The sequence below is a fragment of the Melanerpes formicivorus genome, unplaced genomic scaffold (assembly GCF_026170545.1).
Source record: "Melanerpes formicivorus ecotype bairdi unplaced genomic scaffold, bMelFor1.0.p_v2 SCAF_3, whole genome shotgun sequence".
Taxonomy (NCBI): Eukaryota; Metazoa; Chordata; class Aves; order Piciformes; family Picidae; genus Melanerpes; species Melanerpes formicivorus.
In genome coordinates this window covers 31,277,333-31,304,376 of record NW_027142355.1, presented here as the reverse complement: position 1 = coordinate 31,304,376, position 27,044 = coordinate 31,277,333, and the positions used below count along the sequence as shown (strand labels likewise).

The window sequence follows — 27,044 nt, the reverse complement described above, 5'->3', positions numbered from 1 at the left end:
GGAAAGTAATTGAAGTGGGGGGGGGAAACAACTGTATTAACTGTACCTTTTTATTCTCTGAAATTATTTCAACTGATGGAGAGAAACAGATTGGTTAATAGTCCACAGAGATTTGTTATTACTTCAGAAATTGACCCAAATTTTCAGATTATGTATAGCAGAGATCCCAAAAGAAAATATCTAAAGCTGATGTAACTCAAACTATTGAAATACTAGCAATATTTCCCAGCAGAGGAAGAAAAGAATTAGGAAACTAAAGCTTTCTTCAGAGAAATAGAGAAACCAAATTAAAGAAGCAACATCCTAACAGGTTTATCACATCTCAAATAATTCAAAATATTGAAGTTTTTTAGATAGTTTGAGGAAACAAACACTGCAGACAAACAGCAGAAAGTGCTTTCAACTTAACTATCTAAATCTGATAATGGAAAAACAAGTAGTTGAACTTTGTCTTCATAGGAAAGGAAATGTATCAGTTCATTATTTCCCTTAATTGCCTTCCAGATACATGACAAAATTTAGTCCTCTTCTGTCCCATGTGAGAGAGCTCTTGATAGAGGCTAGAAAATGTTCCATATTAACCTCTGTCTCCTTGCAATTAGAATTAACATCAGTTGAATAAAACTTACACAGGAATGAAAAATATTCTGTACCTAAAAATTCTTTTTGGCCTTTTCATAAATTCAGCTCAAAGAGTTAATTGTGTTGAAATAAACGTTAGCATAATGCCTAAGGATACAATTTTTTACCTGGCTGTGGAGTGTTGGCAGCATAGATGCTGAACCTAAACTGTAGAATAACTCATTAGGAAATATGCAAAAGCTGTGGCAAGATTTACTACAAATATGCTTGAATAGCTTTTAAAAATTAATATTATGTTGCCATGCTTGTCTTAATTAGCTTTCTTCTTCATTTACAAAGCATATCTGTCTGGTTTATGAACTTAGTCTCTATTGCTCATTCTTGAAAAACCTGTTTAATTAAGTTTTAACTGCTGCATAAGATTTAGAAACAGTAGAGTGACTTTTATTACTAGAAAACTAAATTCTTCTTTTAAATATGATCATACCTATGTATACTGTATCAGAAATATGATGAGACACATTCCATAATACTCCTGAATAGACACATGATACTGCTACATTTAGTTATATATGCCATCCATCTCCACTGTGTTGCATGTAGGCAATTTTTTTCTTTTCTTCCTTTTCTTTTTCCACAGAAAGTTTCACTAGCAGTGGAACTGTGATTAATTTACCCAATCACCAAGTCAGTCCCTTGAGAGCCATTAAAGGTCACCTTCCTTTTTTAGGTACGCACTTATTTCTCATCTGTTCATTGATTTCCTTACCCATTATTCTATCTCTTTTAGAGGTCCATCACTTATTAGACACCCACCTCTACTAGTTTTGTCTTTCAATTATTGCAAATCCTATTACAATCTCTTTCAGCATTTATCACTTGCTTCCTTTCGTGCTACATAAATGATTAAATATTAACTTATTTTTACTATACATACAGAATTGAAGCCTAGTCATTAGAAATGCTAACCGGGATATACCTGAAGTTCTAGAAATACATGACATAGAGTGCATCATGATTTATTTTTGGCTGAATATTAAAAAGCTTGTGGCACAATGGTCAGCAAGAAGAAATTATTTTTGCAATCACTGCCAACGGACTAGACCCAAGCAGAAAACATCTTTGGCTCCCCTACACACCGATGCCAGAGACCCCATTTAATGACTTCTTACCCATTATACCCAAAATACACTGCAGTATGATCACACAATTTACTCCACAGCAGCAGAATGTCAACAATAGCCAGTTCTATAATAATGAAAAAAGATAATAGTCATTTTCCCTCCTGTTCTCATTTGAATCTCATAACCACGGAGGTGATCAATTTCAGAATCTTATTAGTTCTGCTACTGTGAACTATTCAGGCCCTAATTTCAAGATCATTTGGTAGTGAAAAACTAGGGAGGCAATCTTTTTAAATGAACACTTTACAATTAATATTTCTACCAACTTATAATTGCAAGCTTTACATAATAGCAAACACAATTATTTCAAAAATTTCAAATTGAAACATGGACAATTATTGCACAGGGAGGTCCAACAGTGTTTTGAAAAATAGGCAGTGAGTGGCACTATAAAATTTGTGAGGCTGTGAATCTAATGAAGAAATGAAGCGAATAAGTGGGAAACTTTACACTATTTTTCTAATTTTATATATGTATATATCAATATGTCATCATCACTTCGTTCTGTGTTGAACTCCACATTCATTACTAAACTCAATGGAAAAGTGCAAAATGTTAAAAACAACTGAAGGGGTGATTTTTCTGTTCATTTTGTTTGGTTTACATATGTTCTTATCCTCAAAAGTGTTTTAGCTGGATTTAGACTAAACTCTCTCATTTCCCTTGACATTAACACAGCTAACTTGGTTCACACCAGCTGAGAGTCCGATTCTCTAAGAGTATTTCAGATGATCACAAGCAGCAGTGCCAGTGAATTTTAAGAAATGGCTGTGCTTCAGCTGGAGTTGGTAAGGAAACATGTGGTTCCTAATTGCAGTGCCAAGTATATGGTGTTCAGCTGCTTTCAGCAGTTCTAGAAGGGAGCCCAGATGAAGGCAACAGAAAGATGAGCAATTAGAAAAGAAAGAAAGAAAAATAAAAGAAAAAGAAAACAAACAAACAAACAAAACAAAACACACCACACCACAACAGTTTAAAAGCAAAATATGTTGTGGTTTATATATATACAGCTCCCAAAGTGATGTAACTGCGTCAACTGAGTGGAGATGGAAAGTAATCTCCTTCATGAGACTGGAGTGGTACTATGTACACAGTCAGCTTAAATAAATCATGTGAGGGAGCAGTATTTCCAGTGGTGGGGAATGGGAGGAAGGAGGGAAGACCATGTGTAGGTATGGAAGGTGTTGTTTTTAACACCTTTTCAAAACTACCAAGTCAGTCACTTGCAGTTACCTGATCATGACTTGAAACAGTCCTGTTCCTTCAAAGTAGACAAAGGAATTCAGACAAAAACAAAACCACAAATCAATGAACCAAAAGTCATCACTGGGACTCTGAAGCCAGGATAATGATGCGGAAAACAAAACAACCCCATACTGAGTAGTTTGCAAGTTCATTTTCTGCTCAGGAGGTCTCTAGTCCAAACTCCAGCCCATATTAGGGTTAGCTACAAGACCAGGTGAGGTTATTGAAGGCTTTATCCAATCAAGTCTTGAATACCTCCAAAGATAGAGACCGCAGCTTCTTTGGCAACTGCCCCATTTCCCGACCATCTTCATGGAGAAAATTCTTCTTCTGTGTGGTCTGGACCTCTATTGTTTCAAGTTATGTCCATTGCACCACTGTGCCTGGCTCCATCTTCTCACTAACCTCCCCACAGGTACTGGGGGCTTGCTGTTAGGTGACATTAAAGCCTCCCCTGTTCCAATTTAACAAGTACCTCTTCACTAGCCTCTCTTAAAAGAGCAGGTGCTACAGCCTCTGGCCAGCTTGAGGGCTTAGGAACCTCTGGTAAACTTGTTCAGATTGTCAGTGTCTTTTTTGTACAAAACTGGACACACAAGTCTATGCGTGGTCTGTGACACAATGGTATTTTGGTATTTTTTCATCTCCTAAAACAGCATTTGTGTGTATTGCATCTATGCTCATGTTTGTGTGTAAAACCTATGGAAAGGCCTCAACATCCTAGAACATAATTTTGTAGAAAATAAAGACCTGCTTATTAACAGTATCATCTATTCTTAGATTGGTCTCTACTCAGTATTCAGAACATGGAAGCCACTCAGGAGAAGTAAACTGGTGGATACTTGCACTGTAGAGAGCTTCATGGCTGACCAACAGTGAGATAAAACAGCAGAAATTACATGCACTTAGATGTAGGTATAAGTACAGTCAAGACAGACTATGGTACTTCAACAGTACTTTTCCCAACTCCTCTCCCAGATTTATGTTCCTATCTTTGCAGTTTTTAATGATAAAGATGTAAAGTGCTTGCCTGCCTCTTTTTTTCCTTAATTTGGTAACATAATAGCACAAGATAGAATGGTCCTTCACACAGCTACAGTTAATGCTGGCAATAAGGGTCTGAAGACAGACTCCTTGCACATACTTGAGTACACTTCACATAACTATGAGCTGCATAACTACAAGGATTTATTGAAAGCCATGAGAAATGTTACTCCAAGGTGCCTACAGAGTATTTTTAAAACTTCCCCGCTGTTTATTACTGTGGCAGATTAAAATAGTCTTTGAACACTACTGAGACTTGTTATGCACAGTGTTCACAGATACGCTATCTTAAAAAAGGTGCCGCTTTTTGCATTTTAGAGTGTGGCTTATTTAATTAAACATCCATACAAAAAAAGAATTATTTAAAAAGGAAGAAATGAGAATGAAACCTTTTCTCCCTCCTGTAGATGCAATTGCCATTCGTGTTCTGCTTCAAGCACACACTAACAGAAAGCAGCTGAGCTGCAATTGCAATTGCATACTCAATTTTTAGCACTTTTGGGGTTTTAGTTACTAGTGTGAATAGTAGCTCTGTGAAAACTAGTGTTATTGATGGTATCTCTTTTATTGTCTCTTAGTGTTGTCCAAATTAAACCTTCTCACTTCAGAAGTAAGAGGGTATGTTCTTTATTTTTCCTGTATGATAGTACAGCAAATTCTGTACAATCTCAGAGAATCCTATTACATTGGGGTTTGTTTTTTTTCATTGGTGTTAAGAGTTCCAGAGGTCACACTGGGTCTACATTATAACTCCATTGTTTTCAGTGTATTTTTACAAATTAAACCAACTGAAACATCAGAGGAATGGTATCGATGACACATATGATCTTTTATCAACCCTACTGCTGCTATCAGTACTTGGAAGAAGAAAATGTCACTTTAAAATCTTACGGCTATTAAAGGAATTAAGAATTTGCTGCATGGAGCAATGGGTAAACACTGCTGTAATATTAACACTGACATTTTCCATGTGGAAAAAAAAGGTACAAAGTTAGTGTGGAAAATCACATCTTTTCATTTTTCCAATTTCCATATTTGTTGCCTATGTGAAAAAAAGAATTTTAACCTGTATTTTCTGAGAAGATAGTACTTCATCTTTCCCTGAAATTCAACTTTCTGTTCTTGTTCTTTCTGTCTCATCACACACTTCCTCAAATATTATGCAACCATTTCTCTATATTTTATAGTGACTACGAAGAATGGCAGATTTTAGAAATCCAGCTTTGCAGACCTTCATTACCATACCTAAAGATCTATAGAACCTTAGAAATTCGTTATGGATACAGAAAACCTTCATCTCTGGTTTGTCAAATTGTTTTTATAGCCTAAAGTTGTTGTAACAATATATACTTCCATCATCTGCATTCCAAGAAATGGAATCCAGTCATGCATATGGAAATGGAATCATAATTGATGGAAACTCTGTTTAGGAAACTTGAAAGGGCATGATAAATGTTGAAGAGTCATGGCAGAGAGGTATAGCTGGAACCTAAGAAAAAGTTTCATTAGCTTAAAAAAATCCCTCTGTACCTAATGAAAAGTAGTGCAAAATACAGTACACAAATCCTGTGAGATATGTTTTGTGTACATGGCTACAAAACAAAAATATTTTGGAAGATGAAGTTTTCATCTAAGAAGTAGCTATTACATCTTTTAACTACAAAAAGCACAAAATCAGAATAATATGAAGACTAATTAGTTGAAAGCAAAAAATGTTCCAAACCATGTAATCTCTGAGGACAGTGCTGTGTCTCTGCAGAGTACAGTACACAGTAGCACAGTATAACTAAGGTTGGAAGAGTCCTCAAGGATAATCAAGTCCAACCTGTCACCACAGATCCCATGACTATACCATGGCACCAAGTGCCACGTCCAATCTCCTCTTGAACACCTCCAGGGATGGTGACTCAACCACCTCCCTGGGCAGCACATTCCAATGACGAACAACTTGCTCGGTGAAGAACTTTCTCCTCACCTCGAGTTTAAACTTACCCTGGCACAGCTTGAGACTGTGTCCCCTTGTTCTGGTGCTGGTTGCCTGGGACAAGAGACCAACCCCTTCCCGGCTACAACCACCTTTCAGGTAGTTGTAGAGGGCAATGAGTTGTAGAGGTAATGAGTACAAATAACATCTCACTAGCACTCTTGTCAGCATGGATCCCCACACTCACAGATCTATACTCACAACTCAAAAACAATGAGCTTCATGAAGAAGTGAATATGATAGAACCATATACATAGCCTGTGTATCATGACCAAATCTCATGCCTAGTCTTTTGATATCTTTTACTGATATTCCAATTTTCTGTTCTAGCTTTGAGCCATTTTAAGCTGTACCCTAGCACATCACCTCAGAACAGTTATGGGAAGTCTCTGGTTTTTTGTCAGGGTTGGAAGAGTGTGGAAATGGAACAAGACTCTTACTACAGTAAGTAGTGAACATAAAATTATTTCTGTGTGATTAAATGGCAAAAGGTCTGGATATAATCCCTGGTGTGTGTTTACCCTGAAGATATTATATATAAAGATATTATTCTGGCACAACACTGGCAAAGTCTGAGTTTTTCTGAAGGCTATTCTGCTTCCTGGAGGCAGGCAGTAATTTTTTTAGTATAATCTAACGCCTTTCAGAGTCTCTGCATGAGGACAGGTGTTTTGTGGAACAATTATCCTGGGTCCTCATTGAAAACAAATGGCAGTCAGCATTCTCTGATGAAACTGAGCTGGCTTCATGCTGAAGGAATACTGGACATCACCCCCTCTCTGAGAAAAAAAAAGGTTACCAAACACTGGCCTGGAGTATTGAACAGTTCATGCAAAGCTGAAAGGGTACTTTTTCAAATGTACAGAATGAACAGATTTTGGGTCTATTTTGAGACAGTGCAGGGTATATTTTAAGGCAGAAAGAAGTGGCACTGTGATTGCTGCAGTCAATAGCTGCTGGTGGGCTTTATTTTACACCATTCTCTAAACCTTTATCAAACCTTATTATGTTTCTGTCCTTCCTAATATTCTGTAGGAATAGTTTCTGCAGTTTAACAATAGGCTTGTAGTAAAAGTTCAAGCCTGCAGTGGGTAGTAGTGTCCTCCCTACTCTAGTCATGAGGTCTGTGGTGACAGGTTGGACTTGATGATCTTTGAGGTCCCTTCCAACCTTAGGAATACTGAATACTGAATACTGAAAAGTTGAAAAGTTACTGAAGCTTGGTTTAGACCAACAGCCTAACTATATAATGAACCATCTCTGCAATATCATGCTAGAGAAATGATGAATATTGCCTTATTCACATCTTCAGAGCAGTTTTGCAAGATGCACCAATTAAATGCAACATAATTTTGCTGAGCCATTTGGTCCTTAGAACACTGATTCTTAAATACCCTAATAGCCTTAAAAATTTTTTTTTTTTTAAATTACTCTTCCTAGGGGCTCATAAGTTTTAGATCAGGTACAGTACTAAGAAGCACACCAAGCCTCTGCAGATCTGTGCAACTGTGACACACATAAGGTAAACAGCAAGTTACTGAACAGACTTAATTTTAAATGCTAATAGTTTCATCTCAGTTTTGGTTTACTTTGCATAAACCTTCAATAATTTGTGCTACTAAAAGCATACCTTAACTCCTCTGTGATAGATTATTATAGATTTTTACATTTCCACTAGTGTATTAAAGATAAATGAGATTTAATAAGCTTTATTTTTAGTTATTAAAAAGTGTTTTATAAAAATAATATTAATTTTTAACAAATTAGATTATATTAACTTTTAAAATACGGCCTTTGGAAGAATTAACATTTAAATTGTCTACAGTAACCTGCATAAAGTTAATTCTCCTGTGAATCTATGGGAGACAAAACAACCTCATGTATGGGAGCTACCCTTTGCAATACTAGCTATGTGAGCTGACCTATAGATTCATTCTCAAGGGCTGAATGGTGATTTTCTGTCTGCTTTTTAAATGCTTTTGAGGAGGAAGTTCTACAGCTTATCCAAATTAAATTGCCTGTTATAGGTTTGTGGCACATACCACACGCTTCCAGAGATTTACATGACACTTCCAAGCTCACTTCACCTGACCAATCAACTAGATTGGAAGGAAGCACAGAAATTTTAAATACTAGAATTTTGATTCAGAGAGTTTGCAGCATTTTTCAATCCCTCACAGCACAGTTCAGGAAGTAAAGTAGCATTTATTCCATAATGAAAGGTCAAAATAGACCTCTTCTGGATCTCTCACCTCCATTCCTTTTAAAAAACTAGAAGCCTGTCATTGTTATTTTCAAAATGTCACAATTTTTATCTTATTCAATTGTTTTAGAAAAGAATAACTGAAAACCAGGATTTTTCTACTGTAGAGTCATAACACCTGAACTCAAGAAAAAAATATAAGGAATATTTCATGTGATACTAATGACTCTGCCTAATTGTTCTTTCATTACATTCAGTAATTAACAAATTATGAAATGCTAACTAACTTACTTTCAATTATACAATATGAAAACACAGATTTCTTGTGACAAATTATCTGGGATCATGCACCAAATACAGTGAATAAAGATACTTCATTCACTTATGAAAGCATAACTACAAACTCACAGACCATATCATCTATCATCTATCTCATGGAGATAGACACCTTTCAACTGACAATTTACAAACCTTTTTCACAATGAGACTGGAAGACTCACCATTGGAAACATGTATTAATTCTGTCACATGACACCAAGCAAAATTTGCTGAGCAAAACAGAATTTGTACATGGTACTGACCTTCCAGATAAAATGTCCAACACAACACAACTCTCTGTACAACCTTTCTGCAGAGCCACTGTACCCAGAAACAGGCACACGTGTGCTGGATCACCACTATATCATAGTATCATAGTATCATTCAGGGTTGGAAGGGAACACAAGGATCATCTAGTTCCAACCCCCCTGCCATGGGCACGGACACCCCACACTAGATCAGGCTGGACAGAGCCTCATCCAGCCTGCTCTTAAACACCTCCAGGGACAGGGCCTCGACCACCTCCCTGGACAACCCATTCTATCTAAGTGATGATTCCCATTTTTGTGTACCCTGGAACTGAAACAACTGCTCTGTAATAAGACTGGGTGACTTCTCAGCAATAAGGAATTCTGATTGATCAGTGGAACACTAAAGACAAAAGGGCTTAATGAAGTGGGGGTTTTAGCATACAGGCATACAAAAACTTTATATAAGGAAAGAGGATGGTCAAACATTCCTCTAAGTTCAATATGCATTAGGTGTGCATCACATTTCACTTATACCAAAAAAGAGTCAGAACAATGGGGGGAAAATCTCATATTTTCAGATACATTTTTGTACAAGATCTATGTTACTATCAGTTTCATTCAAGGCATTCTATGCTGATAAGGAATAATTCAATATATAAAAATACAAAAGCAAAGTATCTTAAGGAATCAAAACAAAATCTTTGGTTTGTAATACCAACTATCTTCAGACATCAAGTCAAGAAGTCTTCTATTTAGGATTTCTACACAGGCTTTCAGTTACCAATTGCCTGTTTCAGTCACAAATATCTTCACCATATATCTGCTTGCAGCATCATCATAAAAAAAACACCAAAATCTAGAAAAATCTTGCCAGGTTTGCTGTTTTATCACTATCTAAAATTTTGCTTTACTCTAGTGCTACGAAAAGTGACAAGTATTACTTACATTTCCTACACACCTAGAATTAAGGATTAATTATATGTAATAAAACCAAATTATAGTAGTCCAATAATTTATGCTTTATCGTAAATTCAAAAAGCACTGGGACAATCCTCATGTTTTCAAACAGAAGAAAATGCACATCTGAATTACTAAGACTAATATTTATATCAACAAATTAGTCTACTGTGTTTTACCAAAGAAAAATGAGGATCATCATACAGTTTTCTGTGCCCATAAGTGATTCACTAACTTACAGGGTCATCAGTACTTTGCACACACTCTCACTGTTAGGCTCCACACCTTTGTCCATATGGCCAAGAACACCCCCAGAAGTCAATGAGAAGTTCAGAGTCTTCAGGTATTTGAATGTACAGCATAATCAATTTTCTGCAGCTGGAATTTAAGTCACTAAATGTCTTCTGTGTTACCAAAACTACATTCAGCTTCAAAAATTCAGACAAATGTTAATAATATAGAACAGTGAAAACTGACACTAGAAGTTGCCTTATATTGCTGTAGCTTTCTGACATTGCTATAGAAATGAATGAGGAATATTGAATCACAACTACCAGTCTTATCACTTATAAGAATTACACCACCAGTATCACTACACCAAGTACCTTTTCAAGGACATAGGTCTATAAAAGGCATAATTCAGCGGCACACACTACTCTGTGCTTTTAATTCTTTAAAGATATAGCTAATTATAGCTGCAGATGTCCATAGTTTTTAGACATCACATTATATACTTAGTGTCTGTTATTTCAGGTATTTTGCTTCAAAGATGTCAGAAGTTGTTTTCCTTTCTCAAACTGAGATGACTGAGAATTTTTCAATAAAACAGAAATTATATTGACTGAAAGAGGGGAAAATAAAAAAGACATAGATATGTTCCATGGTGTCCAAAAGTCTACCACTTGCTTCTATTAAGTAGGTCCCACTCAGAACACACTCAAATCATTGGTTTGAATTGCAGCTGCCAAATACTAAGTGTTCACTACATGAGAGCAAGAATCATTATTTAAATGAATTCAGTCTCCGTCTGCCATATTGGCTGAGAGGTCTCACAGTCATTCAGGGATTTATCCTTGCAGTTCTATGCCAATTCTTTTCTGTACCTGGGGAAAAACCCCCAACTTTTCAACCAAGTGTTTTCATCAAAATCCTACTGTTCCCCAGAAACATTTTATTTACATTTACTAATTTATTTCTATCCAGCCCCAGTAAGAAGGCCTACCTGCCAGAATAAACCAAATCTTTAAGTACTCTAGAGCCCACTCTTGCTACATTTTTTTTTTGATAGAATAATTTACTCCAAATGAGTTCCACCATATTCCCTACAGATTCCTACACACTGCAGTGAAGACTGTTATCTATGAAGATCCTCTGTCTCTAAACTAAAATTTAAACCAGCACAAACTAAAGAAACCTGAAACAAACAAGCAAATAAAAAACAATTAAAAAGGACCCCACTTTTTTTCCAACCACAGTATGAAACAGAAACTCTGAAAGAAAAACCTCAACCCTATCATTTCATTTAACAACTGCTGTACAATTACCAGCCTTGATATGTGGCAGAGATATTCTAAGAAACATACATTATTTGCCAACCAGGTAGCTTTCATGAGACAGGGAGCAGTTCTGTGTAGCATGTCTCCTCTCATTAAAAAGGAGACAGGTACAATGCTGACATTGCTGTTAAGAAGAGATAGAAAATACTAGAAAGTTCTTGTTGTCTGGGATACTGATTTAAAATCCACTGAAAAGCTGCACTATTCCTATAAAGACTCAAAGACTAGGGCTTAAAATACTTACTTGATAATGTCTCCTTCAAGAGCAATCACTCGTTTAATGATCTTCTGTTCAGGGTTTCTAGGAGACCTGAGGCAAAGGATAAGGTTATACAATCAGTAATGTTCCTGTTGTTTTAAGAAAATTAGAAGAAATTCCACAAAGAAATAGATACCAGTAAAGTTATCAGGAGATTCTATGCTCTCCTTGATATAGCATCAACCATAGTGTTCCATGCTGAGGTGACACTACCTGTAATCATTTTCACTGCCAACCATTACTGAAAAGCTGATACTTAAAAATCACCTGTTTACAAACACCACAATAATCACCATACATTTCACCACAAACCTCCCTATTTTATTAATATCTAGTGATAATTTAGGTAAACCTTGCCTAGAAAGTTGTGGAAGTTTGAAAAAATAGTTGCAATACTTTCTTCATGTTTTAGCTATGTCCAAAGATTCTTAATGCCATACAATGTTTTCACTCTGTTATTTTTCCTACAAGCATGTTTTACTGAGTGGATTCTTATCTTGCATTACACAGGGCTATGAGAAAGTAATGCTCAGCTTGCATGCCCAGCCTGAATCCTTCAAATTCCTGGATGAATATTAATAGGTAGAACTACCAGATATGTTATTCTAGCATAGTTTGACAGCTTAATGTAGAAATATATGAACCATAAAATTTCTGTCCTCTCTATACACTTTACCTCTTTTTTTTCTTTCTTGTCATTCTACACTTTTAATTATTTAACTATGCAAACTTAGTAGAGTATTTCCATGTTCTTTAAAAGATTCTTTTTATTTGCTACTTTTATTTAGGGAAGTCATTGAATGAACAAATGGGTTTGATTTTCTGCTGCTGCTGAGTTCTCTATATTAGCCTCTTAAGTACAGCCTGCTAGACATTCAGTCATAAGAGTCTGATATTACAGTTTTCATGCCTAAAAACACTGGCCATGACATTCTCATTTCTGGTCAAGTGGTAGCACACTAAGACCACATCTCATTAAAAAGTGTAGCAGAGATGAGGCTGTATGAAAAACACACCCACACTACTGCACGACTAAAGGCATTTGCATTTCCCTTTCAGCTCCAAAATTTAGAAAGAGTTCCAGGCTTACTCAATTTTCTTTAATATCAAGCTAAACAAATTATTTCAAACATTTTAAAAAGTGTCTTGGGTTTTTGTGTGCATCAATGTAATTGAAATTTATTTGTATTTCAAGAAGCATCATTTTGAATTCAGAAAAAAAACTTGTTCCATTTTACACTTACCAAGCCTGAAACCCCTTTCCTTCACAAGCAGTGTGGAGCACTGAACATTCATAGAGACCATAGTTTGATTCCTCACTTATCACTGGAATTTTCAAATCATAACATCATTTACAGTAATATTTTATTTAGCATTAACTTTAACCAAAGAGCTGTATATTCCAGTTCGGTCTTGACTTTCATCTTCTTTCCAAGGCTAAGAACACACATTTTTGTAAGATTCTACATGTTAGTCTTGGGATGAATTAATCAAGCTTTGGATGCACATATGGTTTAAATATATGGAGTATCCACAGCGCTGCTCCCTTGCAGGCTTCAGTGCAAACTCATTTGAGCATTGACCACCTCTTACACTCAATCACAGCACAGTCTTAGAAAGCCATTATTATTACAAGCTATTATAAAATAAATATATTTACAAAAAAAAACCACCTTTAATGTTAATTGATTTAATCTTTAATTCATTTAGATTTAGATTGTAATATTTTCTTATAAAATTCAAGTAATGGAAATAATAATAATGCATAATGCACGTGAGGAAGTGTGTATTTCTTACAGAGCGAATGAAAACAAATATTAAGCTTGCTCTTTCAAAACTCTCTTCCAGTTTAACAACTTAGTTTCAAAGGTACTTTGAAATTCCCCATGTAAGCACTTTGACTTGATTAGTATGCATATATTGTACTGTAATTACTGACCTCTCCCTTAATTTGCCTGCCTCCTGAAAAAAAAAGTTGGAATGACCTTGAGTAAACATCATTCTAAATCTGAGATAGGAGCACTTATTCTAAGAATGGTTAGTCATCTGCTAGTAATGACATATTTAACCAAAACACATAATGTATTGGGAAGACTTCAAGGAATTTCTTTTACATAGTTATTACAAAGGTAATGGAGCAACTTCACCTTGGTACTGTCCTTAGGCACATAGAGGACAAGAGGGCCATTAGGAGCAGTCAACATGGTTTTATCAAAGGGAAGTCATGTTTGCCAACCTGATGGCCTTTTATGAGGACATAACCAGGTGGATAGAGCAGTGGATGTGGTTTATCTTGATTTCAGTAAAGCATTTGACACTGTCTCCCTCAGCATCCTTGCAGCTAAACTGAGGAAGTGGGGTCTTGATGATCAGGTGGGAAGAAATGAGATTTCTTAATCACAGTGAATATATGTTGTCCCCCAAAGACAGATTTCAGAGTTCATAAATATCATTACTATGAACTAATAACAACTATTTGTACGTTTGCCAGCGAGATGCATATCTGACATTTCCCAGGTCAGTCACCATTCCTTGACCAGTTTCCAGATTCGCTTCTCAAAGAGTTTAGCTTACATCTTCCTCAGTAAAAATATTTCTTCATCTACACATAAGCAGGTATTAAGGACAGCAATTCAAGCAGAAACTCTCAGGATGACTATGAAAATCTCAAGCATGTTAAAAATATTAATGCACAAGCAGCAGTTAGCAACAGGTGAGGAATTCACTAGGAAAAAAATAAACCCACTTCTTCAATGACCATGCCACTCATAGTCAATTTTCCTTTTCCACGAAGAAAAGTGGAAAACAGGCAAGTCTAGTGGTGTGTCCCTCAAACCACCAAGTTTGAGGACAATTAATTGTTACCAATTTCTCTTCAAATACCAGTATTCCTTTTTCATGTACCTCGGGAGACTGATGACATTTTAATATAAAAGGAAAGCAATGGCCTGTGTAGCATCCAAGACTGGTAAGTATGTCTTTAGTCAAAAAACAATTATTTAAACTTCACCTACAGGTCACCTAATGGCTGGCTTCAAATTATAGAACAAAAGAAATACATCCTCCCTATCTCAAATACTTTCTGACAATGGAGCAATTCACTCTGCCTTAGCAACAACCTCTAATTTGTACCAAACTTTAAGTTTATGCACAGCACAATGAAGAAATCTCAGCCTGATGCACAAAGATGGGAACCACGACATCAAAATCCAGAGTTTTAAGATAAACAATTTACCAAGAGAACATTAGACACTTGGTATGTGTGTGTTTGTGGTTTCCCAGGTGCAGTCTTACCAACTGCTGGTGGACAAGAAGCTCAACATGAGCTCTCAATGTGCACTTCCAGCCCACAAAGCCAATCAGATCCTGGACTTCATCAGGAGAAGTGTGGCCAGCAGGTCAAGGGAGATGATTCTCCCCCTCTACTCAGCTCTGGTGAGACCCCACCTGGAGTACTGCGTCCAGTTCTGGAGCCCCTATGAGGACAGACTGAGGGAGTTGGGGCTGTTCAGTCTGGAGAAGAGAAGGCTCCGAGGTGACCTAATTGTGGCCTTTCAGTATCTGAAGGGGGCCTACAGGAAGGCTGGGGAGGGAATTCTCAGATTATCAGGTAGTGATAGGACTAGGGGGAATGGAGGTGGGGAGATTCAGGCTGGATGTGAGGAGGAAGTTCTTCCCCATGAGAGTGGTGAAGCCCTGGAATGGGTTGTCCAGGAAGGTGGTTGAGGCCCCATCCCTGGAGGTGTTTAAGACCAGGCTGGATGAGGCTCTGGCCAGCCTGATGTAGTGTGGGGTGTCCCTGCCCATGGCAGGGGGGTTGGAACTAGATGATCCTTGTGTTCCCTTCCAACCCTGACTGATACTATGATACTCAGCACAAGCAATTTGCCACAATTAGCTTCTGGAAATAATCCTAGCTTCTCCTGCTAAACCTATATTTTTTTTCTTATTCTATATTGACTTTGAGCTGTATAGTTTTACAACCACACCCAACTTTCGTCAAAAACTAATTACCAATTCCACCACGGCAAAATACAGAGAAAAAAAAAATGACCACGTCATCCCTGTATCACTAACTTTAGATCAAAGCCTCTCACATTCAGTCATTTGTTTGAAAAGGAATTCAGAGGGAAAGGTTAAGTAGAGGTGATTAGGGCAGATTCCAGTTCCTTATTCACCCACAAGAAGTACTTAAAGACACAATAATCTAACCTTCAGCCTACAAACTATTCTGGAGCAGGTATCCTTTTATCTAATTGTTGACTGCTGAAAAAACAAAAGCAGAATACATAGGAAATCTCCCTCTCCCACTTAGTTCTGCAAAGAGTTCGTTTTCATTTCCATTAAAAACAAAAACAAAAACCACAAAACCACACCAAATGCCAAAACAAACAAACAAACAAAACCCACAAACAACAAAACCAAACCAAAACAGCTTTTTGGAGCTGGAGACACCGAATATCATTATGGAGAGAAAATATTGACTAGTATGGAGAATGATCGATTAGCATCATTTGAGTTTTATCAGTGATGTATGCTCAAAACCCAGAGACTGAAGAACTAATAGTTCACAACTTCATAAGAAAGATTGCTTCTTGAGAAGGAATAGAATAATGTTTGAATCTCTATTAGCAAGTGATACTGCTCTATTTCACGAAGACACTGACAACCTTTCCTACCTATTACTCAATATCTCTTCTACAATAAAAATGAAACATTTCTTTATGCTAAACCAAACATTTCATTATCTCTTACAAAAAAAAAACATACATACAGACACGTATTTATAGACACCATCCATGCTTCTACGTGCAACTCTACTGAACAGTGTGGCATTGCAGTACTACAAAGCATGTTTGCAAGATAAGACAAGAAGAATGACACAGCCAGCAGGAAATCCACTGTTTAGCAAGCAAATGTCAGATACAAATGCTGACAGTCCTTTGAAGGCTGTTGTGTTTCCTGATTGAGCAACTGAGTACTTCAGTCACAATATTGCTTCTAAACATCCTCCTTTCCATCATTTGGCCACTGATTAGCCCAACAGTAAATAATTACTCAGTTAACTAATTAATGTGTGATCGATCATGAAATTTTCATTATGTTGCCACTTTTGTATGTATGATTTGACTCTCATTCTTTGAGTTGTAGAACTACACTCCTCTAAAATGTGCTTACAGCAAATCATATTCAGGAGCTTGAAACTGAAGTTTCAACAGGCTTTTAGAGACAGAGAGATATTTTTTAGGCTATATCTTAAGATCCCAGCAAGATAAGTGAAAGAAGATGATTCATTTCCATATACTAACATGTATCCCCAAATGCCATGTGATATCATTCCCTGCTGAGCGTGCAGTCTCTGTGATAAATCAAAAAAAGTAACCTATCAGTTCAGGATAATGATTAAACACAATGTTTGATGCTCAGACATAATGTAGGCACCCCAAAAGTAATTGTATTTTTCAACTGATATTAGCACAATAGCTATCACAAAAAAAGAAGAAAGCAGTTAGATTTGAATAACAGTAAAGTCTAATTAAATAAATTCTACAAAATACAAGATTTTTTTTTCTCCCTAAAACAAGATAAAGAGATTTTTTGAGTTCTTAGTCTAACACTGTGATCCAAGCCATTCACTTAGTGGCCTCTGCATTTATCAAACCTAATTCCTGCCTGATCAAAACCTCCAGCTTAGACTTGATTTCAACTTCTGGGAATTTCCAGAATTGCTTCAGGATGAAAAAATTGTTAATGCCTCCTTGAGTCTTCTGGAAACCCAGAAAACACCTAGAGCTGTTTTCTCTGTCATTTCTGTTTTCAGTTTCTGTTACATGGAATTACCTCATTAGATGTATCCAGTAACTAGGTCTGATATCTGTGTCCAGTTTAGACCCACAAACACACAACTGGAAAAAAGTGATGAACCACCAAAATAACACTAATAGAAGACTAACAGAGCAGTGGCTAAGGAAATAAGAGTTTGTGCAGATTAGAGATGAGGCAAAGAGTGTAACTGCTATTGTCATCTATCTCACTGGTGATGGAGGTAAGGAAACAGCATGAGTTACACCAAGGAAAATTCCAGTTGGATACCAGAAAAATTCTCACATTGCATGTGGTTAAGCAGTGGTGCAGGTTGCCCAAAGAGGCTGGGAAATCACAAAGGCACTCAGAATTCACCTGGACAAGGCTCAGAGCAGCCTGACCCAACTTCAGAGTTGAATCTGCCTTAGTACTAGATAACCACAAGAGGTGCCTTACAACATAAATGTATGTACAGTCTTCATGCTTATTCAAACATATGAAGCATTATGATGATACCATAAAAACCAACATCTTCTGTCTGGAGATGCAGGCTCTAATGCCAGAAGAGACCATACCAATCACCTTAATTAACAGTTTTTCTGTCTCTTTGAATACTACTGAAATCTATTATAGAATGTTCTGAGAGAAGGTTATGACATCAAGTCTCAAACATTCTGAGTGACAATGGGACTAGCATCCAGAGACATTACCCCAAAGTTTAATTATCCTTGCTATTAGGAAATTGCATCTCTATTCAAAACTGTATTATTTATCCAACTTCAATTTTAACTTCATGCCTTCTCCTCCAAGACAGAGAAACTCTCAACATCTTATTTCTTCTTCTTGCAGAAACATTTAGGCACAACATTTCATATCAAATTTCTCCTGGACTTGTCATCTAGAACTGCTTAAAATTCTTAGCATACAGTTAGTTTACCAGTTCAAGAGCTACCATTTTTGTGGCCATACTTCAAACTTCCTCCAGCATTTCCATTTACTTTAAGGTACACTGACATGAGACCCTAGTATTATTCAGCTTGGATTAATACTCTACTTAACAACAAATTAAGTAGAGTAGCCTGGCTTTATTATGCTGGTTCAATGTAAAATCCCTTTACTATTTCTTAATATTCCATTTATTTTGTATAATCATGCAATAAGCTCATCCTTTTCATCCTGAGCTAGTGTCAAAAATACTCAAGTGACATCTAAACCCTTCCCTTAATAAAACCCTAACTAAAACAGTAAACCAGTAAAGTTTTGATTACTACTTGCACTTCACCTTCTGTAAAGCATGGGTTTGCATAGTAACCACGTTGTTCAGGTCATGCTGTAATGACATGGCTCCCTCATTATGTCTGTCTATCTCTGCAAGCAATCTTGCAAGTCTAGTCAATGATTGTGAAGCCTATTGACAAAACTACTACCTACCTTTGGATCATAAGGCAATCTCCCAGAACTATTACCAGCTACATATTTCCTCCAACCATATCTACATCTTAACAGTAGAACCAAGCCTGTTTATAATGTGCCTCGTGTGCTCCACATTAATTCCATAAAAATGAACTTTCTAGATGAGGATAATAAGTGGTAGCTAAAAGTCATCTTGAAGAAACCACATATAGTATATTGTGGCCTGTATCAAAATCTTATTTATCTAGCTGTTTTGTAATTTTATTGACAAAACATATGGCAAGTTTGCCTGATAAAACCTATTTCTGAATTGACTGACCTTAAACATATTTTTGCTTCAACTGACAGAATGAGAAAAAAAGCACATAATCATTTTGCTTGGACAAAATATTTCTAAGGCCCTTCTCTTTGTTTTAAATGCTGGAAATTTATTGCAAGTCTTGGAGTCATTTGTATTTCTTCTTTGTCTTTCTTCCCTTTCAACTGCTAAAGGGGCATTTTCCAAATGGTATTCCGCGCTATAGAATTTGAGTCCATGCTTGTCTGTCAATAGTAATATTTGAAAGAGTTTTGACCTTAAACAGTGTTATAACTTTAAAGGAAGTGAAAGAGATAACTAATATTATTTTTTTTTTCAAATAGAAATGCTATGTAGAAATCCTTTGTAATTTTGACAACGCTAGTAGATAATGAGAGCAATGGAAAACATTCAATTGCTCCTGGATTTCCTCTGGGCTAAATTTGAGGAAGTAGGCCCCTGTCCTAATAAATACTGATTTAATAAATCATTTTGAACATTCACCATTTTCAGCCACAATTTACAAAACAAGTGCTTGAGACAGCAGCTGCACCAACTGTTAGGCATAAGTTCCAGTGATGCTTGATTTGTTCAGCAGCTCCAGTGGAAAATATGTACAAATATATAATTAAAAATATGAGGAAGACTGTATTTCTAATAATATCCTGTAATTCTTAATTTAAGTCCACATTACATTAGCATTTCTTAGTGAAACCTTTGCTTAAAAGCAAAATTGCTGCCAAGAAACATTTTGTTTCTTGTAGTAGTGGTTTATAATAACTGTAGATTGCATGGAAAGGTAGCATTTTATTTTTATTAAATTTTATACTGTTTGCATGTAACCTACAACAATGCTTATGGGGCAGCATTGTGGCTCAGTTGGTAGTGCATAAGACCCTTAATGGGAAGGTCCTGAGTTCAAGCCTGCAGTGGGCAGTAGTGTCCTCTCTACTCTAGTCATGAGGTCTGTGGTGACAGGTTGGACTTGATGATCTTTGAGGTCTCTTCCAACCTTAGTGATACTGAATACTGCTTCCTTGAAACTTCATGATGAATCCTGAGCAATCTCTAAAGACAAATAACAATCTGAATATATCACCTGCACAAAGCCTCAGTAGTTTCATAGTTTCATAGTTTCATTCAGGGTTGGAAGGGACCACAAGGATCATCCAGCTCCAACCCCCCTGCCATGGGCAGGGACACTCCACACTAGATCAGGCTGGACAGAGCCTCATCCAGCCTGCTCTTAAACACCCCCAGGGACGGGGCCTCGACCACCTCCCTGGACAACCCATTCCAGGGTTTCACCACTCTCATGGTGAAGAACCTCCTCCTCACATCCAGCCTGAATCTCCCCACCTCCAGCTTCATTCCATTCCCCCTAGTCCTATCACTACCTGATATCCTGAGAAGTCCTTCCCCAGCCTTCCTGTAGGCCCCCTTCAGATACTGGAAGGCGACAATTAGGTCACCTCGGAGCCTTCTCTTCTGCAGACTGAACAGCCCCAACTCCTTCAGTCTGTCCTCATAGGAGAGGTGCTCCAGCCCTCTGATCATCCTCGTGGCCCTTCTCTGGACACGTTCCAGCACCTCCACATCCCTCTTGTAATAGGGGCTCCAGAACTGGACACAGTACTCCAGGTGGGGTCTCACCAGGGCTGAGTAGAGGGGGAGGATCACCTCCCTCGACCTGCTAGCCACACTTCTCCTGATGCAGCCCAGGATCTGATTGGCTTTGCGGGCTGCAAGTGCACACTGAGAGCTCATGTTGAGCTTTTTGTCCACCAGCACCCCCAAGTCTCTCTCCTCAGGGCTATCCTCCAGCCAGTCACTGCCTAGCCTGTATTTGTGCCTGGGATTGCCTCGACCCAGATGCAGGACCCTGCACTTGCTCTTATTGAACTTCATGAGGTTGGCCTGTGCCCACCTCTCCAGTCTGTCAAGGTCCCTCTGGATGGCCTCCCTTCCCTCCAGCGTGTCTGCTGCACCACACAGCTTGGTGTCATCAGCAAACTTGCTGAGGGTGCACTCAATGCCACTGTCCATGTCCCCCACAAAGATGTTGAATAAGATAGGTCCCAGGACTGATCCCTGAGGGACTCCACTTGTCACTGGCCTCCACTGGGACATGGAGCCATTGACAGCCACTCTTTGGGTGCGGCCATCAAGCCAGTTCCTTATCCATCTAGTGGTCCACCAATCAAACCCATGTGTCACCAGTTTGGAGACCAGGATGTGGTGCGGGACAGTGTCGAAGGCTTTGCTCAGGTCCAGGTAAACGACATCAGTTGCTCACCCCTCATCTATTAATTTTGTCACCTGCTCATAGAAGGCAACCAGGTTGGTCAGGCAGGATTTGCCCTTGGCAAAGCCATGCTGACTGTTCCCAATCACCTCTTCACTATTCTTTTGAGCGAGTAGTGACTCCAGGAGGATCTGCTCCATGATCTTTCCAGGCACAGAGGTGAGACTGACTGGCCTGTAGTTCCCTGGTTCCTCCTTCTTGCCCTTTTTGAAGATGGGGGCAATGTTTCCCCTTTTCCAGTCTGTGGGGACTTCACCAGACTGCCAGGACTTTTGAAATATAATAGAGAGGGGTTTAGCAACCTCATCTGCCAGTTCTCTCAGTACCCGTGGGTGTAACCCGTCGGGTCCCATGGACTTGAACACTTTCAGGTTCTTCAGATGATCACGAACCTGATCTGCACTTACAATGGGCAGTTCTTCCTCCCTGTCCCTGGCTTTGACTTCCATAACATCAGGAGTGTGGCTAGAGGCCCTTGCAGTGAAGACTGAGGTAAAGAAGTTATTAAGTACCTCAGCCTTTTCCTCATCACAGGTGACCATGTCACCATTTTCTTTTCTGAGGGGGCCCACACCTTCCCTAGTCTTCTTCTTCCCATTAATATACCTGTAAAAGTTCTTAGTATTCCCTTTAATCTCCCTGGCTAGATTCAACTCAAACTCTGCTTTGGCTTTCCTGACCAGGACTCTTGCTGCTCGGGCAGCTTCCTTGTATTCCCCCTGTTCTACCTGTCCTTCCCTCCACTTCCTGTAGAGTAAAGAAGTCATACTCTTTGCCATGTAGCCATGTAATAATTAGAACATGTGAATGATTTTCTCAAGCAATTCTTGAATAACCGTGCTTGTTCCTTCTTTCCTGTTCTCACAGACCCCATTTCTTAGATCCTCTCCAGTACTGAGTTTTCAAACAAGAGTAGGAAAGTATTTCTCCAAGGATAATAAAAAACCTAGCTTACATGGTCAACATCCATCAATAATGTTTCTTCTGGTACCAGATGTTATTTAGCAATGATTTCTTATATTAAGATGAAGAAGGGGTTGGAAGGAAACAAATAAAGGTCTGTATATTTTCAAAGCAGCTGAGTTTTCTCTGGTATACCTACAGCATGTTATATAGTTGCTTTCTCATTGTTAGATGAGGTATCAGTAGCAGAAGATTTTCAGCATTTTTCACAATTCATTTGGACTTTTGTCAGTGGATAAACATGGGCTCTCTCCAGTGTAAACTAGATATATCATTCCTGCATGACCTAATGAACCAAGCCTTTCTAATGTTTCAATCCAACAATCAAAACTGCATCTGAAAAACTCTCCACACCACATACAAGACAAAGTAAAGACAGAAAGGAAAAGAATAATCAAGTACATCTTAATTTGAAATTATCTTGAGATAGTTTGCTAAAGTGAGGTAAGAATACAAAAACTAAAAGGAAAATTCAAAAGTCTAATTTAAATGTTTCAGTGCAATAAAACTAATTGGTACTGCCAAGCTATATGACAAGTCACTCAAAAACCCCTCCAAAATACTACAGTAACTCAGAAGCATAGCTACCATTTTGAAGTAAAATCTCACTTAATTGGTTCTCAGCCTTCCAATCTGACCAATTTGAGGTTAAATGACTCAGCTGCTTGTAATGCAGACTGTGATCACAATAGTTATGTGCACTTGACCTTCTTCCTGTTAACAGAGAGACTCAATTAATTACTTGCTGTTTTAACTGGCCGTTTCACCTTATCATCACCTTTGCCAAAATGGATGAAAAACTCTATACTTTAACCTTTGACTTTGAAAACATACACAGAAATATTTATCTACCAATTAGGAAGTTAGTAAAATCTAGGAATGAGAATAAGCAGGCTTCTATGCTTAAGTCAACAACAGTAATATATTCATTAACCATTATGCTGTAGCATAGGAATGATACTTATCTTTCCAAAATCTGCCCAAACAGTCTACTGTGACTGACTTCTGCTGCATACAACAAAAGGAAAGGCATAGAAAGCTGCAAATATAGAATCAAATGCTTGCAAACCATCCTCAGGTTGCCATAAGGGATGCTAGCCAGAAGTAATTTAATTGATACATAATGAATTATTATGATTCTTAATATTATGCTTCCTTTTAAAGAATGCAAAAGGATTCCTCTACCATTTTTGATTTTTGGGATTAGGCCTGTGTTCAGTGGCAACTGAACAGTTGCTGTCCTAAGATGCTAATTGAGACCTCACACTGCATGTGCAGCAATTTTCAATTATTATTCCTTTCTGATAGTGGTCCAGAAAAACAGTTATATAACACCACCACAATTATTGAAGAAAGTGTTGAAAGCATATTTAGTTGTGGAAAATATCAGTCAGTTAGGAAACAAAAGACTATCTTAAAAGAAATTTAGAATTAAGAAGCTTGATTCTCACATTGTCTCTACTGGAATCCAAGTTAGCATCTCTAATAGGGTTAATACAATAATTAGGGAATACAGTTGTGATTCTAAAGCATGTGCAGGTTTTGTCTATCTTTGAAATCACTTAAACTCCATAAAGACATTACTTTGTTAATGTTCTTAATGCTATTTGAGGCACCTGTTAAGAAAAATCTGTTGATATTTCTTAGTATGATACTTTCGTAAATGTAATCTCCATTATGGTCAAGAAACTAAGCCTTCTGGATGAGTTAAGTCTGTTATAGTCAGAGCACAGAAGGTAATAGACAATTAGAGGAGGATGAATCATGTTTCAGAGGAGAATCTCTCTTCTCATGACTACAAAGGAAGCCAGATGTCATCTTAAATTAAAGGCAAGTGGATTTAAAAACATTGTTTTGACTGCCTTATAAGTATATTCAGCAGATTCTTTTTAAAATAATACAGGAAAGCAAGCAAACTACTAATGGTGACATTAAGGGAAAATTATTATGTCAGTGTAAATTCACACATAAACAAACCAACTATCCAACCAATAATTGAAAGGATCTGTACAGAGGCAAATAGAAGTCTTAGAAATTATTTTAATCATTTTAGTAAATAATGCCACATAGAATAAAACCACTTTTTCTGTGTTTATGACAGAAAAGGAAAATCAGAAGAGGAAGTCAACCTCAATTAACCATAGCTTGCCTATTGTAACAGAAATCCTTGTAATGATAAGAGTTATGATCTGCTTTTAAGGAACTGGCAAAGAGCAGCAATGGATAATTTAATAGAGAGTACTTTTGCACATGATATTCCTTCTCAAAATCTGATCTTCTGTGTCAACAGGTCACCAAGCATTGCGCTCCATTGGCTACTAATTGCATTGTCCTCTACTTATGTGCTTTCACAGATAGCAGAAGGGACCCTGCAAAATCACAGAGTGGTTTGGATTGGAAGGGACCTTAAAAATCACCTAGTTCCAATCCCCCCCAACCCCACCATGGGCAGGGACACCTTTCACTATACCAGGCTGCTCAAGGCCCTGTCCAACCTGGCCTTAAACACCTCCAGGGAGGGGATATCTACAACTTCCTCGGGCAACCTGTTCCAGTGTCTTGCTCCCACATTGTAATTTTTTTTTTCCTAATGTCCAGTCTAAATCCACCCTCTTTCAGCTAAAAGCCATTTGCCCTCAATCCTATCACTGCAAGCCCTTGTAAAAAGTCATAGTTTCATAGTTTCATAGTTTCATTCAGGGTTGGAAGGGACCACAAGGATCATCTAGTTCCAACCCCCCTGCCATGGCCAGGGACACCCCACACTAGATCAGGCTGGACAGAGCCTCATCCAGCCTGCTCTTAAACACCTCCAGGGACGGGGCCTCGACCACCTCCCTGGACAACCCATTCCAGGGTTTCACCACTCTCATGGTGAAGAACCTCCTCCTCACATCCAGCCTGAATCTCCCCACCTCCAGCTTCATGCCATTCCCCCTAGTCCTATCACTACCTGAGATCCTGAGAAGTCCTTCCCCAGCCTTCCTGTAGGCCCCCTTCAGATACTGGAAGGCGACAATTAGGTCACCTCGGAGCCTTCTCTTCTGCAGACTGTACAGCCCCAACTCCTTCAGTCTGTCCTCATAGGAGAGGTGCTCCAGCCCTCTGATCATCCTCGTGGCCCTTCTCTGGACACGTTCCAGCACCTCCACATCCCTCTTGTAATAGGGGCTCCAGAACTGGACACAGTACTCCAGGTGGGGTCTCACCAGGGCTGAGTAGAGGGGGAGGATCACCTCCCTCGACCTGCTGGCCACACTTCTCCTGATGCAGCCCAGGATCTGATTGGCTTTGCGGGCTGCAAGAGCACATTGAGAGCTCATGTTGAGCTTTTTGTCCACCAGCACCCCCAAGTCTCTCTCCTCAGGGCTACCCTCCAGCCAGTCACTGCCCAGCCTGTATTTGTGCCTGGGATTGCCTCGACCCAGATGCAGGACCCTGCACTTGCTCTTATTGAACTTCATGAGGTTGGCCTGTGTCCACCTCTCCAGCCTGTCAAGGTCCCTCTGGATGGCCTCCCTTCCCTCCAGCGTGTCTGCTGCACCACACAGCTTGGTGTCATCAGCAAACTTGCTGAGGGTGCACTCAATGCCACTGTCCATGTCCCCCACAAAGATGTTGAATAAGACAGGTCCCAGGACTGATCCCTGAGGGACTCCACTTGTCACTGGCCTCCACTGGGACATGGAGCCATTGACAGCCACTCTTTGGGTGCGGCCATCAAGCCAGTTCCTTATCCATCTAGTGGTCCACCCATCAAACCCATGTGTCACCAGTTTGGAGACCAGGATGTGGTGTGGGACAGTGTCAAAGGCTTTGCTCAGGTCCAGGTAAACGACATCAGTTGCTCGCCCCTCATCTATTAATTTTGTCACCTGCTCATAGAAGGCCACCAGGTTGGTCAGGCAGGATTTGCCCTTGGCAAAGCCATGCTGACTGTTCCCAATCACCTCTTCACTATTCTTTTGAGCGAGCAGTGACTCCAGGAGGATCTGTTCCATGATCTTTCCAGGCACAGAGGTGAGACTGACTGGCCTGTAGTTCCCTGGTTCCTCCTTCTTGCCCTTTTTGAAGATGGGGGCAATGTTTCCCCTTTTCCAGTCTGTGGGGACTTCACCAGACTGCCAGGACTTTTGAAATATAATAAAAGTCCCTCCCAGCTTTGCTGTAAGCCCCCTTCAGGTACTGGAAGGCTGCTATAAGGTCTCCCTGGAGACTCCTCATATCCAGATTGAACAAGTGCAGCTCTCACAGCCTGTCCCCATAGGGAAGGTGCTCCAGCTCTCTGATCATGTTCATGGCCTCCTCTGGACCCGCTCCAAAGGTTTGATGTCCTTCTTGTGCACCAGAACTGGAAGCAGTACTCCAGGTGGGGTCTCACAAGAGCAGAATTGAGGGGTAGAATCACCTTACTCATCCTGTTGGTCACACTTGGTACAGCCGAGGTTGTGGCTAGCCTTCTGGGCTGCCAGTGCACATTAACAGCTCATACTGAATTTTGTTACAGATTCACATATTGAATCAAGTTGGAAGAGACCCTCAAAGGTCATCTTGTCCAACTCCCCTGTAGTGAGCAGGGACATCTCTAACTAGATCAGCCTGCCCAGGGTCACATCAAGTCTGATCTTGAATGTCTCCTGAGATGGGGCCTCAAACACATCTCTGGGCAACCTGTTC

General features: G+C 38.8%; 1 protein-coding gene across 3 annotated transcripts in view; it reads right to left on the bottom strand.

Annotated features, from left to right (window-relative positions):
- The window catches only part of IMMP2L (inner mitochondrial membrane peptidase subunit 2), a 480,655-nt gene that overhangs the window by 141,177 nt on the left and 312,434 nt on the right, over positions 1–27,044 (bottom strand). For all 3 annotated transcript variants that reach the window (XM_068169999.1, XM_068170001.1, XM_068170000.1), the window contains exon 4: positions 11,569–11,634. In XM_068169999.1, coding sequence (XP_068026100.1) covers positions 11,569–11,634 — 66 coding nt within the window. The remainder of the gene's footprint in view (positions 1–11,568; positions 11,635–27,044) is intronic.